The sequence below is a fragment of the Sitophilus oryzae genome, unplaced genomic scaffold (assembly GCF_002938485.1).
Source record: "Sitophilus oryzae breed Bouriz unplaced genomic scaffold, Soryzae_2.0 scaffold_494_pilon_pilon, whole genome shotgun sequence".
NCBI classification, from domain to species: domain Eukaryota; kingdom Metazoa; phylum Arthropoda; class Insecta; order Coleoptera; family Curculionidae; genus Sitophilus; species Sitophilus oryzae.
In genome coordinates this window covers 2882714-2900737 of record NW_022147078.1, presented here as the reverse complement: position 1 = coordinate 2900737, position 18024 = coordinate 2882714, and the positions used below count along the sequence as shown (strand labels likewise).

The following is an 18024-nucleotide window of genomic DNA, read 5'->3' as shown; positions in this document are numbered from 1 at the left end:
AATATACAGTTAATTAATACAATATATATACCTATTTATAGTAATAAATACTTTGGCAAATTAACTATGAACCATACAAATGCAGCAAATGTTTTACAATATACCTACAAATAATGAATAGGTACATAAGATAATGGGTAAAATGTAAAATATATTTTAAATTTTGGGGTTTGAAAATCGATATAATTTAACAAAAAAACATTCAATATCTACTAATAGTGATGTATTATTATTTGTATTCACAAAATGTATATGCATATTTTGCAAGTATCAATGTTCGAAATATTATATTTGCAAATAATACAATATCATAGAAAAAGGCGGCAGCGATGGCTATAATAAAGATCGCAGTCATTTTATATGTATAATTATTCTAAAATTTTTGATTTTCTTGGGATTTAGGTTCGGGAAAAACGCTGATTAAGTTTTCATTTGTTTTTTCATTATTTTTTTTTGGGTTAAAAAACGTGGTTTAAAAAAAAAAAAAAAACATCATAGCCTTTATCAGTGTTGTCATATGAATAAAAATAATGTCGAATATAATCCAAAAAATTACATATAAAATATTCACACCACACACCATAATGTTTACTGCAATTAATAAACTAATATAAACTTGTCAAAAGATGCCCACGTATTTTTTTAAATTATTATTCTTAACACTAAAACTATCTACATTAACTGTGGAGTACGATTTCAGTCATAGTAAGTAGTAGACATTGAATGTTGTTTGTTAAATTAGATCGATTTTCAAACTCCAAAATTTAAAATATATTTTACATTTTACCCATTATCTTATGTACCTATTCATTATTTGTATATTGTAAAACATTTGCTGCATTTGTATGGTTCATAGTTTATTTGCGAAAGTATTTATTACTATAAATAGGTATATATATATTGTATTTATTAACTGTATATTATGTATATTTCATGTAAACTATATCATTTTTAAAATACAAACCATAAATACGAGGAATTATTATGTTTTCCATGTATTCTACAACATATTTATTAATCCGTAGTATCTAACTAGCGTGACGTCATAAATCTCGCTCTGAGGCTGTTCTATTAGAGACGGCATTGCGTCAGCATGGCCGCAAGTTGCTAACCTAATAAAATTAACACTAGAAAAGCCCGCGGGAACTGTCAAATTCAAAGTTATTCGTTTCACAGACTATACTATCTTATACAGTGTGTCGTATTTTTTAAGATATACACACATAAAATAATATTTGAACCTTATCAACTTTTGTGCCGATCAATGTTTTGTTTATAAAACTAGTTTTTCAACTTTTGACAATTTGACAACATCGCAGTTGTTTATTTACAAGTTAGTACGAGTTACAAGCCTTGAAGTTTTTCTTTGTTTACATTTTTAAGTTTTATCTTACGTATATTTTTTGCGTGAAAAATATGTGCTTGGACATTGTGAGATATTTTACAAAAAAAAAACAAAATTAAAACAATCTTTAAAAAATAAATCCATATACAGGGTGTCTCAAAAAACATGTGCCATACAAGATTCCTCATATAAAAATAAGATTTATTTTTCATATCAACATAGGTCCGATTCTGCGTTGTTTCGCAGCTATAGGGTGTTAAAATCTTAATATTTTTTCGATTTATTATCATTTTCTTCCAAGTGTTTTTAGCGTTTTGAATTAAATTTTGAGGGTAAAAGTTGCTATAAATGCGACATATTTTAAAGTTACAAAAGTGTCGACATATCCACCAGGGACGTGCATATGGGTTATCACTGGAATATTTTTCTAAAAAAAGCATGTACGCCACAGACTTTTTTTTCTCTTGTTAGCGAAATATTGTAAGCAGTTTAATGCCGATTAAAAGTTGTCTCTTGGTAGTTTGTCGATTTTGGCCTCCTTGATGTGATAAACGGAATTTTATTTGCCTTGATCCAAGTCTAATAGCAACCTTTAAAAATTTTAATATCAATAACTTGCGAAAGTTTTAAATAAGCACGCATTGATTGCTCATCAAAAAATATGAAAAAAAGTTCCTATAAACATGGGTATGGAAATGCATAGTTTTAGAGTTACAGGATGTTAAAACTTTTTAAAATTAAATTTTTTGTAATTATTTTAAATACCATTATTTTTTTATTTGAAATTACTGTAGGTTGTTACTAAGAGTAATAATAACTAATAGTAATAATATTTAATAATAAATTAGGTAAAATATATAATATAGTATTAATTTTATTTTTATTTTAATTTTATTAATTGTGATATTGTGATTAATAAAATTGTGTTTATCTCATCAAGGAGGCCGAATTCGACAAAATGTCAAGAACTAACTCTTGGCATTAAACGGCACACACAATTTTGATATCAAAAGAATAAAAGTCAGTGGCGCACATGTTTTTTTTTTGAAAAATATTCCTGTGATAACCCATATGCACGTCCCTGGTTAATTTATCAACATTTTTTTAGCATTAAAATATGTAGCACTTATAGTAACTTTTAACCTCAAAACTTCATTCAAATTACTAAAAGTACTTGGAAGAAAACTATTATAAATCAACACCCTGTAGCTACGAAACAAAGCAGAATCGGACCTATGTTGATATGAAAAATAAATTTTAATTTTACGTGAGGAATCTCCCCACGAGAGATGGCACATGTTTTTTGAAACACCCCGTATAATCCACCTTTTTTGGAAAATTAATAGAATAAAATTCAAAAATGTATAATCTTGATATATTTTTAGGCAATCCGAGAAAAAGATACACTGAGAAAACAGTTAGATCAAGCCAAGTTAGACGTTGCCGCACGTATGAGCAAAAACGAAATGGAATCCGCCATTTCAGAAAAAGAAGACCTGATCAAAGAACTGAGACAAGAGGGCGAAAAATTATCGAAACAACAGTTGCAACACTGCAATATTATCAAAAAATTGCGCGCAAAGGAGAAAGAACACGAAGCAACCATTAAACATTTGAAGTAAGTGTCCGTTTGGTTATGACATTTATGTCAAAGAATAATTCAACAGTTTTCAAGCTGTTTAGAAAACTTTTTGATATTAATTCGTAGATATATTACAGGGTGTCGCATAAAAATGTGATAAAAATTAGCACAGTCCTTATTTAATATATTTTTTTATAATTTTTTTACAGGGAAACTAATGAGAATCTTTCTCTTGAAACCGACCGCTTAAAGAAATCCCTCTCCGCTAAAGAAGACGTGGAACGCACCCAAATCGAGGCCGTTCACAATTTAACGACGAAAAACAAAAAACTTGAGTCGGAAATGATGAAACTCAAAAGCCAACTCGATGATTTAACTCAGAAATACGATACGACCAAAAAATCGCTAGACGCGGCCAAGAAAGAACTGTCCGAAAAAAATAAAACTGCTTCGGAACTGCTGGCCAAACAGCAGCACTTGGAGAGCTTGGAAAATGAGAAGAAAATGACAGAGTCTCAGAACGAGGAAGTGATCAATCAGCTGGATGATCTGAGGTAAGGATGAGCGGCGTTGTGATTTTTAAATCGCACAGTTAACTGATACCGTGATTTTTGAAGTGAAACTTCTTTACGCGCGCTGGCAGTAAGGATTGATGTGACACGTGACAAGCTAGCATCAAGATACGCGTCACGAAAAGTGGTAACAATGATGGGTCTTTGGAGCGTCGCACAGTGCTTCGTCACATAAACAAAAATCGAAAAAAAAAAGTTAAAATTTACTAATATCTGAATATGTAATTTTATACTTATAGCAATGTTCAACCATCCTGTATATTATTTTTCATAAACAGCATTTTTTGTTAGCAAATATTTTCACTAAAAATAAATTTTGCGATCATTATCTTATATCAGTGAAAAGAATAACATTCATAGTAGTTCTGTATATGGAATTAAACGGTATAGTCTATAAAATGAATAACTTTGAATTTTGACCGTTATTTTTTACCAACATGTCAAATATAAAATCCCTCTGTCAAAAAAGTTACTGATATTCTTTAAATTGAGTGCCTGAACGAATCAGATAGGTAACTCTTTTTACTTTCATGAAATAGAAAAGGAAAATAATAAAACAAGTGACAGTTCTTCCTCTTCTTGCAAAAATCAACACGAAATGTCATAATTGACAAAAGTAAAATGTCATCAGCTTTTGACACTTCTAAATATTAGACTAATGCCGTCTCTAATAGAACAGCCACGGAGCGAGATTTATGACGTCACGCTAGTTAGATACTACTGATTAATAAATATGTTGTAGAATACATGGAAAACATAATTATTCCTCGTATTTTTGGTTTGTATTTTAAAAATGATATAGTTTACATGAAATATACATAATATACAGTTAATAAATACAATATAATATACTTAGATTAAGAAGATAATATATACCTATTTATAGTAATAAATACTTTGGCAAATAAACTATGAACCATACAAATGCAGCAAATGTTTTACAATATACAAATAATGTGGTACATAAGATAATGCGTAACATGTAAAATATATTTTAAATTTTGGGGTTTGAAAATCGATCTAATTTAACAAAAAACATTCAATATCTACTAATAGTGATGTATTATTATTTGCATTCACAACATTTATTTATATATTATAATGTTTACTGTAATTAATAAACAAATATAAACTTGTCAAAAGATGACCACATATTTTTTAAATTATTATTCTTAACACAAAAACTTTCTACACTGACTATGGAGTACGATTTCAGCCATATTTTAAAACATTTGCTGCATTTGTATGGTTCATAGTTTATTTGCCAAAGTATTTATTACTATAAATAGGTATATATTATTGTGTTTATTAACTCTATATTATGTATATTTCATGTAAACTATTTCATTTTTAAAATACAAACCAATAATACGAGGAATAATTATGTTTTCCATGTATTCTACAACATATTTATTAATCCGTAGTATCTAACTAGCGTGACGTCATAAATCTCGCTCTGAGGCTGTTCTATTAGAGACGGCATTGCGTCAGCATGGCCGCAAGTTGCTAACCTAATAAAATTAACACTAGAAAAGCCCGCGGGAACTGTCAAATTCAAAGTTATTCGTTTTACGGACTATACGTACTTAATTGAAAGCCACTATGGATATTGTTAAACAAGGTATGTACTTTAAATTTATTTCTAAAGAAGTTCGTGATTGTTTAGTTTTTATTTATTTTTTAAGATGATTCTTAAATGGGTATAAAAATTTTACGTTTTCAAACTTCAAAAAGGCATTTAAAAAAAAACATATCAAAACATATCGTATCTATTGAATATTTTTGTTGTCATATTCATACACTTTTAATTTTTGTATAGTTCACCTGCGTCTGCTTGCGACGAACTTTATTTTATACTTACTTCAAATGGAGTAAAATTGATACGAAATGCCGATCTGGTTAATACTTGGCTTGATCATAAGGACAAGAACTCAAAATTATTTGTATTTCAAAAAATGTGTTCTTTATTAGATATTGATGAACCTTCCAGTCAAATTTGACACCACTTGTGCCTGAAAAAGCCCACTATGTTGGAGCGAAACGTCGCATAAAAAAAGTTTCCATCTTTCTGCAAACAAAACCAAACTGCACAAAGGAGGAGACAAAGATGAAGCTTCTAACTATCGCCCAATTGCACTCCTTCCAACGCTATCTAAGATCATAGAAAGGTTGGTTAAGAGCAGGCTGGTATCTTTTCTGTTTAAGTACAAAATACTTACTGAATATCAATTTGGATTTCTGAGCAACAAGTCCACAAATGACGCTATGTTTTCCCTCCTTAATAAAGTTTACTCCAGCCTAAACAACCATCATTCTACAGCAACAATTTTCTGTGATTTTTCTAAGGCGTTCGATTGTGTAAATCATAAGATCCTAATTAATAAACTGCAGCACTATGGGTTCAGGGATCATCTCTCGAATGGTTTAAGTCGTATCTGAGCAACAGAATCAACTTGTGAGGGTGGATACCACGTTGTCTTCTAGCAAGCCAATAGAATGTGGAGTACCACAAGGCTCAGTACTAGGCCCTATTTTGTTTCTTCTTTTTATTAACGACATTGCTAACATAAACATCAGTGGCAAAATATGTCTTTTTGCGGACGACACTAGCTTCACTTGGAGCAACAAGGACATCGCGGCACTTCATAGGATTATATCAAATGACTTAATCACCATTAAATCTTGGTGCGATTCGAACCTCCTGAGTCTCAACATTTCTAAAACTAAGGCTTTGTCGTATAAAAACTCGTTGCAGCCTTTTGTACTTGACAACACCACCATTGACGTCGTAAAATCCGTAAAATTCTTAGGGCTTGTTGTGGACAATTCTCTGAAATGGGACATACATATCGAAGCTTTGTCGAAAAAATTGAGCTCTGCCTGTTTTGCATTAAGGTCTGTTTCTAAGGAGCTTAACTTGTCAGTGGCTAGAACTGTTTATTATGCACTTTTTGAGTCGCACCTCAGGTATGCCCTTCCATTCTGGGGTACGTGTTGTGCGGCTCAATTTGACCGCATTTTCAAGCTCCAGAAGAGAGCTGTTCGATATTCACTGGGACTAAACAGCAGAACTCATTGCCGGGGCTTTTTTAGAGAATTAAAAATATTGACTCTTCCTTCCTTATTTATATTTGAATCCGTTTGCCTAATACGTAAACATGTATCAGCTTCTCAAGAAAGGCCATCTCACACTTATCCACTCAGGAACGCGGAGCAAGATCTTTATCTACCTACCCCACGCTCAGAGTTAGTTAAAAGTTCAATATTATACAACTCGAAAAAAATGCACAATCACCTGCCATTTGAAACAAATCCATAACATAATTTTTTTCATTTCGCAAAGCACTGAACTCTTATTTACTAGACAAGGCTTTCTACGCCGTAAATGAATTATATTTGAATTGAAAATCGAATTTGATCTTGAAAACACTGGTCTAATGTTTGCTATTGCTATATTTACTAATAACATCGAAATTAATTTATTTAGAGGTCATTGATATTTTGCTATGAACTGGCTAAATATTTTTGAATATTATTTAAAATTGTTTGTTCTTTGACATTGTAAACATTTATAAATGTTTATTTTAACAATAAGACTGACAATATTATTTGTATAATGTTTTGTATTATCTTTTGTTTGTTTGTTTGTGTACCTTGTTTTTTTTTTACTTTGTTTGTTAGTTTACCTTTGTCCACAAATTGAAAAATTTTTTGACAATAAAGGCATTTATTTATTTCAATTTATTATAAAACCTCATACCCAAGAAAAGGAAAAAATAATATATGAATATGGTCTATTAAAGAGGTATGTAACTATTAACATCCGAACTCCTCATACCAGCAAAAAGAACAGTAACAACGCGAAAAAGTAACATATTAGAAAATGATGTACACAAATATCTTATATGTGAGGATACTTCATCTACCTGTGATTTGGATACTATAAATTTGGAAGATTCTGTCAGCAGTGATTCTTCTGAATCAGAGTAGTTACGATCTATGCATTTTGTTGTCCTAAAGTAAATTTATAGTATCTTAAGTTTTTTTTTATATAAATATAAAATTTTCTATTAACAACATTTTTATTATTTATAAGATTTTTTTTCATAAACGTGGGACTAAGAACATCCCCATTTAGTACAATGAGAGTACTCATAATTTGTGTCAAATAAACCTAGTTTGAATAAATTGCATACAATAAAAGAGACGTTTTGCATTTGTGTCCTCTAGAGCCATATGTTCGAAGCACTGTGCGTCGCAACTCAAGCCCTATGTGAGCTAGGGTGCTGAAGATCCCCATCTTTTCATGATATTTTGACGAAGTTTTGTTTTTGCAAACCCCATCATCAATGGTGAAAAAATCGTCCGGTTTAAATGAAATTTGGTGTATCGATAGATTGGACCAAGATCAACTTGACTGTGTGTCACGTGTCACTGTGACAGTTAGTTTTATGGAAAGCACTGTTCATTAAAATGTTGTATCCTATGTTATAGGGCTTGTTTCTCTCTACAATTTCCTGTCTCACAATGTACCGTTTGTGTCGGGGAAGGGATCATAGTTTCATAGTTGTCGATTTTCGAGAGAAATCAGTACATGTATATTATTTCGTATATTTTTTATTTTATTGATTTTATGGAAATCACTGTTCATTAAAATGTTGTATCCTATGTTATAGGGCTTGTTTCTCTCTACAATTTCCTGTCTCACAATGTACCGTTTGTGTCGGGGAACGGATCATAGTTTCATAGTTGTCGATTTTCGAAAGAAATCAGTACATGAATATAATTTCGTATATTTTTCATTTTACTGATTTTATGGAAAGCACTGTTCATTAAAATGTTGTATCCTATGTTACAGGGCTTGTTTCTCTCTACAATTTCCTGTCTCACAATGTACCGTTTGTGTCCGGGAACGTCAAAAGTTGATGTCGTCCGATCGCGACCAAACTTGGTGGGTAGGCTATGTGGGCGGCGGTGCACACGGCCCCACCCAGCAAAGTTGGATACGACGTTTCGATTTCATCTTTATCAGGGTGGGGCTAAGGATTTCACATTGAAGATAAATGTGTGTCGATTTCGGCATAATTGGGGACGGGCTACAGGTTGACGCCCTCGACGTTTCGAACCGATGTCTCTAAAACGAACGACATCATCAGGATTTTTCTTAATTATAGGTCGATTGGAACCAAATTCGGCACGTGGATAGAGGTACACAAAAAATGGTGTCCCCAGACAGACAGACAGACAGACGGAAGTACAGTACGTCTATCCGTTGTGTAGCTACGGGGCATCCGTAAGGGGGGAAACGATATTCTCTCGATGTTTAAAAAAATAGACGACGCGTCCCATCAATAAAAATTCGACAAATTTGCAAGTAGCCAATGAAATGAGTGGGCGGAGCGTTTTGCGGTGATTTACTCGTCAAGTCCACGTGGACTCTTTGCCGCTTCTATTTAGGTAGCGATTTATAAAATATATTGCTGTTTATTTAAATGTTTTTGTCCGCATTCATTTCGTAGACACAGATCCAGTAGGCGTACTTTAAGAAGGAGTTTCGCTTCAATTATGCGCAATTTTTTATTGATTTGATATCAATTATCAAATCACAGTTTCTTATATATCGCTCTTCGCTAATTTGAGGTATCAACTGCAAAAAACCGAGGAAGAGTACATGAAGAAGGAGCAGAATTTGAAGAAGGAAAACGGCGAGTTATTGAGGAAGTTAGAGGAGGCTGAAAGTCGTAATGAGGAGTTGTCACAGTCGATTTCTGAGGTCAGTAAACCGCTAATTAGGCAGTTGGAGAGTTTGCAGGCAACCCACCAAACTAAAGCGTCGAATTTCGACAAGGTTGAACAAGCACTAACACTGAAAATAAGTGAGTATTTTTTGTTTACATCGAACGTTTTTTTTTTCATTTAAAGTTCACAAAAATATAAGTTAGGTCCATTGAATAAAAAATTAAGGAAGGAGTGTAATGCTATCCATGTATTCATTCATTAAGGACGAAATCATGAACCCCCATTCTTAACAGTTTTCTTTGAATTTCAATTGGTATATTTGAATTTGATTTGAAATTTTGCGGATTTGTTATGCTTTCTCGAGTTTATTTGATGTTATTTCTTGTTTATTCTACAATTCTTGTTTATTCTTTATTCTTGTTTATTCTATCTTGGTTTGGTTTAGAGGTAGTAAATGTTGCCTCAGAAGTTAAATTAACATTGAAATTGGCCGCGCTAATTTTGTTGAGACTCCATGGCCTTTTTGTTCAATGGACCCAAGGTTATACAGGATGTCTCAGAAATAAGTGCAAATATGTTAACTGGTAGTATGTTTAGACCCTAGAAACACGCCTACGAGGTTTTTTTGTGAAAAAACAAATTATTGAAAATTCAAAATTTTTCTCGACATTTTCCGGGAAATTTTAAAAAACTTTTTAGTTTCGCTTGTTTATTCACCTGAGATTTCTATACGGTCGTGTATCTAAACCTTGCAGTGTTGCAAGCTCCTTTGTTATCCACATTCTACATAGTTCAATATTTATAAATTGACAGACAAATTTCTACATAAAAAATTAGAAATGTTAAATTTAATCTTTTATCAATGCTCATTACTTATAATTCTAGAATGTTAGTATTCTAATAGTTATTTATTAGTATATTCTATTAGCTATTTTTGGTACTTATTTCAATGAAAACTTAACAAAAACCACCGAATATTAACAAAAACATTACGTTTATGTCGTTTACAAGAATCTTTGTTATGCTGCAAAATAAATTTATTTTGGAATAAATTTAATAAAATAATGATTTATCTTATTATTCACAATCAGGTCAAAAAAAGAAATTCCTAAAATGTTTATCGTAATTCAGAATTCAATATATCGAAAACAGCCCAACGGATAATCAATTCAATTTTGTTGTGTTTGTTTCCTTTCATGTTTCCCTGTTTTATTTTTAAAATTTAATACGAATTTTATTGCTTCGAATGTCTTGAATTTGAAATTGTTGAAACTACGGCAACCTCGCCTAATATCGTTGCACGACGCAAGCTCGACACGGCGGCGCCGGCGCCTCAAAGAACAGAGAATCAGTTGACACGCGGCACTTTTGGCGGACGGGTGGCTGTCGATGGCATTCTTGAAATGCATCGAAAAGATAGCGAATAACAAAATATGTATTTAAAATTGTTGAGCGAGACATGTATTTTCTTAGATTAAAAGTAGTTCATAAAGGAGAGACAATAATTCTCAACATTTATTCATTCAGAAAGGTAGTCAAAGTAATGTGTGCTTTTCATGGTGTTTTGTAAATCATTGGTTCAAATTGTGATGAAGTCTGTATGAAAATAATGTGTTAGAAATGGGGACTGTTATTTTAGCAGGTATTATAATAGCATGGACAAGTAAAGCAGCACAGTGAAGTGTATTTTAGCATAAGTTTCTTTTTTTAACGTTGGGTAAGTTCTTTCTTTTAATTTATTTTGTGTAATAATATCACATTCTTAAAAATGTAATGCATCTCTGCAATCTCTGCCAAACTCCTCAGGTGGTGTGATTTTATGACTGATTTTTAAACAAATACTTTTTTGTCCATATGGCAACACAGGGCGCTGAATTACCTGAGATCCGAGCTTGATCCAGGTTGTATTGAATGTAGTTGGCGATATCTGCCGGCGCGGCGGTTCTCAAAATGTTGCTATTATTTTTTAAAATTTTCAAAGTTAAATAGTTCGGTTATTTTCAATTTACTTAAAAAATGGTAAAGAGCAAATATGTTTTTTTTGACCAGATCTACCAACCCTTAAAATACTTGCACTTATTGGTGGGCACCCTGTATACTGTAAATTTGGTTTATCTTCTATCTTTTGACTTACGTCTTACAATTATCCGATTAATCTATCTAAGGGGACTTGCAAACCAAACTCGAAAGCGCTACGTCTCTCGAGAGGTCAACCAAGCAAGAGTGCGTCAGTCTCAGGTCGAAACTCGCCGATCTAAAAGGTCAATTGAACACGACCAAACAAGAAATGGAGTTGAGCAAAATGGAACTTGCGAATACTAAGAGCGAAAATGAGATGTTACAAGAAGAATTGAGAAGGTATCGATTTTTTTTTTCGTTATAATTTCAGCGAAATAAGTAGACCAAGAGGACCTCAAAATGTTTATGATTATATTTTGCAATGTTGATTCACTTTACAGGGTGTTTATGTTAAATACCTCTATGTCTACTTTTTCTTTGGGAATTTCTATTCTCTGCTAAAACAGCACAATTTCAATACGACCTTAACATTTTTTGATGACGTTACGCCAAAGTGTGGAGTCCTTAGTATTTAAGAAACTATTGATTTTTTAAGGGTTCTAAATATCTGTTAATATTTTTGTTGTGTTTGAATCTAGTGAAAATAAGAAATTGGCCAAAGTTGTTAAGAAAAAGGAGGAAATCATTGAAGAGAAAGAGCGGGAAATCGAAAATTTGAAGACGCGATTGGTTGTTGAGAAGACACCCAGTGAAACGGATAAAAAAGCATCCAGTGTTAATTTACAGGTAATATATTTACATACTTTGTTTTATTTTACTTGAAAACAATTTGCAATGTTTTCAAAAAAAGTCGTTTATTATACAAGAGAATCAGAGAGTCGTTTATTATAAAGAGAAATTTATTATTGCGCTCACTACTGCGCATCACAAATTCGCCCTGTATTTCAGGAACTAAGGAGGCAAGGACAAACCTATGTGTGGCATATTTAGTTTCATAAAAAAGTAGCAAAGTAATGTGAAAATCGCATCATTGTATCTTTACTCATAAACGAGAAATCCCATAAAACACACGCAAATGAGATACTCGGTACAGATGTGATATGCAGTAGTGAACCGCAGAAGTCTACCGACAGCCAGACGGCTCGCATTTTGTTCAGGGGAGCATAGCAAAAGATATATTAAAGAACCAGCTTTCTTAAAATGGTCGTTCTCCCGACAGTCTTCTCTCTTGTACTATTATATTTTTATTAAGGTTAGATTAAATTTGTCAAAATCGTGTCAAAACGTCCATTATCGTACGATTTTTCTCCGTTTGAGGGGCTGGAGTAAAAAATTTACAGATGAAAAATGGCCCGAAAACGCTATGACCAATCAGAGCGCCGTCGGACTGTCGTATCAACGGATAACGGACGCATGAAAATCAAGATTAACACCCGAGACCACATACCACATTGTTACCATACCTCCAAACAGTGCTATGCCACATATTTTTTTTAACTTAGCTACTTGAAGAGATTTATATTTTTGATTATTTCCCTCATCGTGAAATTGACCAATCATTTCGGTTTGGTTTGGTTTGGCAACAGCTCATTTAAAAACATTGATTTACAACTCATATGTATGACTTAATAACGATTTTAATCGGTGAAAACCCCTGATTATATATATATAATATATAAAATCCTTAAGTGACTGACATACTGATTAATCACGATCCTGCTCAAACCACTCAACGTAAGAAGCTCAATTTTGGCATACAGGTTGATTCTAGGGTGTAGAGCTTCGATAAGAAGAGATTTTTCGAAATTCCAATTCCAAGAGGGTGAAACCATAAAATAATAAATACAAGAAGAAGTGTCAAGTCAATGTTAAATTATGGAAACAGCGTGGCTGCCTGGGTAACTAATTTTCAGATATGGCGGCTGGGACATTTGACATGACAATTTCAATTTTATGAAATTTATTTCCGTTTCCGGTTTTTAATGGCGCGCTGTTCAGGAGGTTTAAATGAGGGTTAATATACTTTTTACTCTTTCTAGTACTAAATAATACAACAAAATTACTCAAAAATATTTATTTGGAATTTAGAACAATGTAAATATGCAAATCAACACAATTAAAGAGCTATAAACCAATAAACTACTGTATCAATATCAAATATTTAAATAATATCAGAGATGCTGTGTTAAAGTGAATTAGTAAAGTAACAGTGCATTGACTTACAGAAACTTGAAGATACATAAATGTTTTCACAGCTTCACGGGCATAAAACTAAATAACTGGAAGCAGGAAAAAAAGGCAACCCGGAACCCACACAAAACCTGGAATCAAGAAAAAATATGTAAAAAAAACATAAATATAGGTACATAAGACTTTTTTGTGAATTAAATCAAACAGGACTTGAATGAAAATAAAATGAATAAAAAAATATGATACATATACATCTAATACCTCATTTGTATTTTAAAAATAATCTACATACATAGATTTATAGCATTATTGCTATGAAAATACATAATAGGTACCTATGTGATATGTAATTATTTATTTCTGTTCATCTTGTAGAAAATTAATGTAGGCTAATAATAGTTCAATAATCATAATTTACCTTGTATAACTTGCTTTCAATTGCTCAAAATCACCGATCAGTCTTTAAAGTAGAGATATGGGAAAAATCCTTGGCAAAGAATATCCCAAGATCCTTGGGTTTAAAGTTAAAAAAATAAAAACAGTTAATATATTACCTATTTTTACATATAATATGGCCCATACTACACGCAGAAACGTCGATTTTCATCATTTTCTTCATGTAATTAATATCATATATACTTTATTAAAGTGTTAACAAAGAACTTGATATCAAAAACATCTTTGTACTTATAAATTTCAGCCGAAATATCATCAGAAACAAACTTCAATCAAATCTAAACGGCAAAAAAATTAAAATGGCGCCCGACCTTGCCAGAGGCCTCGGGGCTGACGCTGATACACAGACAAAAGACAGAAGAACAGGACGCCGACGTGCATAAAAATGTTCCGTAGCAGAAATTGACAGAAATCATATAGAAATATTCAGATTTATGTTTAGGACAGTCTAGAAGGCCATGCTTTCTGCCTGGGTAGAACCGCGCCATAACTGTTTCCAATTTTCCGGTTTACTGTCACCCCCCTGGGTGAAACCACCCCTCAAATATTACAATATTTTTTATTTAAAAAACGGTCAAGTTTTCCGAAAAAACGCTTAAACACGTATATTTTATTTTGTTTTTTTACATATTTTAAGATTTTTTAAAAATGTATACAGGGTGTTTCGAAAAATCTGGTCGTTGATTAATCGCGATCCTGCTTAAAGCGCTTGACGTAAAAAGCTGATTTTTGGAAAACAGATTGACTTTAGGGTGTAGAGGTTCGATAAGAAGGGATTTTTCGAAACTCGAATTCTAAGGGGGTGAAACTATCCCTCAAATATTAAAATATTTTTTATTTTTAAAACCGGTGAGTTTTTCGGAAAAACTCTTAAACACGTATATTTTATTTTGTTGTTTTACATAATTTAAGTTTTTTTTTAAATTTATACAGGGTGTTTCATAAAACATGACTATTGAGTAATCACGATTCTGCTTAAACTGCTTGACGTTTAAAGCTGATTTTTGGCAAACGGATTGACTGCGGGGTGTAGAGGTTCGATAAGAAGGGGTTTCTCGAATCTCAAATTCCAAGAGGTAAAAACGCCCCTCATATATTACAATATTTGTTATTTATAAAACGGTTAGTCTTTCTGGAAAACGCTTGGACAAGCATAATTTATTTGTTTTTTTACATATTTTGAAATTTTTTAAAAAATCATACAGGGTGTTCCAAAAAGCTTATTTTAAAACTTAAGCTTTTTTAAACTGCTTGACGTAAAAAGCTTATTTTTGGCAAACGGATTTTTCGAAAGACAAATTCCAACGAGATGAAACTACCCCTCAAATATTATCAAGTCATATAATAATATCGCCATATTGTTTTTTCTCATGCTGACATAAATGTGAGAAAACTTTATCCAGTTTGTATGTTAATGGAAATTTTTGCTTTGTTTTATCATTACCATTACAAATGATTAATTCGACGTGAACGAAGTCGCTGGTACACGCTTTTTCTTATTGTTGTGGCTTTTACTCTTGAAAGCTAAACAAATCACCATTGTAATAAAGTTTATACAAAGTTCACTACACACAACAAACTATTAAAAATCGCTAAAATTGTCGCTGGTGACCAGGGTTGGCATGATTTAAATCAAGTGATTTTTTTAATTTTAATCGTGTGATTTAAATCAGAAAATTAATTTTATTGAAACTTTATAATAAATCAAAAAATAACTGTAAAAGTTATAAAAATCTATCCTAGAAAACTATCAAAAATATTTCTATAATATATATAAGTGACAAAAATTCGCTTTTCGAATACATATCATTCGGCAACTAGTGCCAGAACTAGGTTCTTCTGATATAGAGACTATATCTTCATTCCCGAAAATCTATAATCGTTGAAACGTTGGTATATTTCCAAATTCTTACCGACATTTTGATTTGCAGTAAGTACTTTACACTTTGACATTAGATAATACTATTTTCATTCTCGACTTAAGACTATTTCCGAACAATAGTGTATTGTTTTATTAAGAGTAGAAATTATACTTTTTTTGACGATGCTGTACATTTGAAGGACCATCGTAAAGCTATACAGGGTGGGTCAAATTCGACGCTTTTAAATGGAAACACCCTTTTCTATAGGAGATAGACAAAAACTAATATCGGTGTCTGGAGCTCAATTTTTGTCAGAAACATGATGGTGAAAACTGCATATCGATATCTGTTACCGTTTTGAATTACGGGGTGTTTTTCAAAAATATGCATTATTAACAAATCGCTGTAACTTCTTTGCTATGGAAAATTTTGTATTTTTATGAAAACATTTCCAAAGCACCTTTTACGTAGAATTTAATAGTATAAGTATATTTTTTTAAAATTAATAATTTAAGAATTATCAACAGAAAATTTGATTTTTATATGGGATACCCTCTATATTTTTACTTTATTGAAAAGAATTTAAAATTACTTTCCAAAATATAACACACTTCATATTGTGCTATCTCGATTCCTCTTCGAGATATAGAGTATATCAAAAAATTCGCCCGTTTTAAATAAGTAGGCTTTGAATGGCACCGGCTGTAATGCAAAAAAAATCTAGTTATGAGCATCAATTAAAACGAAAATAATATTTGCTATGAGAGATGCAGAATTTTATAACAATTTAAAATATATTTAACCAACATCAACACATTTTAAACTATATCTAATAACAATAAAAATAAATAGGCAAAACCAAGACATGATATTTGGCTACAGGTGTTCGACATATCGACCGTCTTCTGTTATGGATAGACGGGGCAGTTTTTGAACAATTCTCGCGGAATTCATTAACTCAGTGGGGGTGAAAAGATACCCTCTCATAACTGCTAAGTATTTCTAATTCTTGTTTATATTATATGGAAGAATAAGGAACCTTTATTATTCTTCCGCAAATATATCCATAGGATTAGATTCATGGGCAATAAGTCATGCGGCCTCGACGGCCAACGGCTGGGATCTTGGTTAGCTATTCAATTATTCTTGAAATTGGCTGCAAAAATTTGCTGATAACTTCAACGTTTAGAGGCGGTGCGTCGTCTTGCTGGAAAAATATGTTTTCGAGTTCCATTAAGGACATATCACCAATAAGGAGTCCAAAGCCTACTAGTTAAAAGTGACAAACTTTTAAAAATTCTGTATTTCGAAGGGGATTATAAGAAAATATCAAGTGTGCTATATTTTTGGAAAGGTAATTTTAAATTCTTTTCAGTTAATTAAAAATATAGAGGGTGTCCCAAATAAAAATCAATTATTCTGTTGATAACTTTTAAATTATTAATTTTAAAAAAATTATACATAAACCATTAAATTCTACGTAAAAAGTTGCTTTGGAAATGTTTTCATAAAAATACAAAATTTTCCATAGCAAAAAGTTACAACGATTTGTTAAAAATGCATATTTTGAAAAACGTAACTCCGAAACGGTTACAGATATAGATATGCGGTTTTCACCATCATGTTTTTTGATAAAAATTGAGCTCCAGACACCGATATTAGTTTTTGTCTATCTCCTATAGAAAAGGGTGTCTCCATTTAAAAGCGTCGAATTTGACCCACCCTGTACAATCGTAAGCTTTTCCGACGTTACAAGCGAGGCACAAAAAGTACATTTTTACTCGAATAAAACACTATTTTTTTAAAAAATATTACAAATAATTTTTTAATCAATTTCAAACATTGCAAATAATACAAACAGTAATCGAGAAACGATTTGTAAACTCGTTGAATTTGACACCTAATATCAGTTTAATAATATATTTTTGTACTTTTGTGCTTAGGTGTAACAGTGCTTTACTTTTATGCCTATAGCCGTTAAAATGACAAAAATCAATACTTTTGAGATGTTTGAATAATATTCCTTTTGATCTGAAGCGAGCGACTTTTTTGCGGAATATATTGGTGACCGATGTGGAAAAATGACACGCCCCGTAGAATTGTTAATGTTATCGGTATCGCTCAGAGTTATTAAGATTTAGCCATTTAGGATAGGACTTTAATTGGAAATAAGTCCTAGACATTTGGAAATAACGATTTAAATATTGTTTTGAATTAAAATCAAAAAATCCGATTTAAAATAAAAAAAATCTGATTTTT

General features: G+C 31.8%; 1 protein-coding gene across 1 annotated transcript in view; it reads left to right on the top strand.

Moving 5' to 3' along the window:
* LOC115886718 (TATA element modulatory factor) overlaps window positions 1-18024 on the top strand; it is a 37294-nt gene that overhangs the window by 14054 nt on the left and 5216 nt on the right. The window contains 5 exon segments of the mRNA XM_030905991.1: window positions 2731-2963; window positions 3137-3481; window positions 9140-9375; window positions 11404-11596; window positions 11896-12043. Of these exon segments, the coding sequence (XP_030761851.1) occupies window positions 2731-2963; window positions 3137-3481; window positions 9140-9375; window positions 11404-11596; window positions 11896-12043 (1155 nt within the window).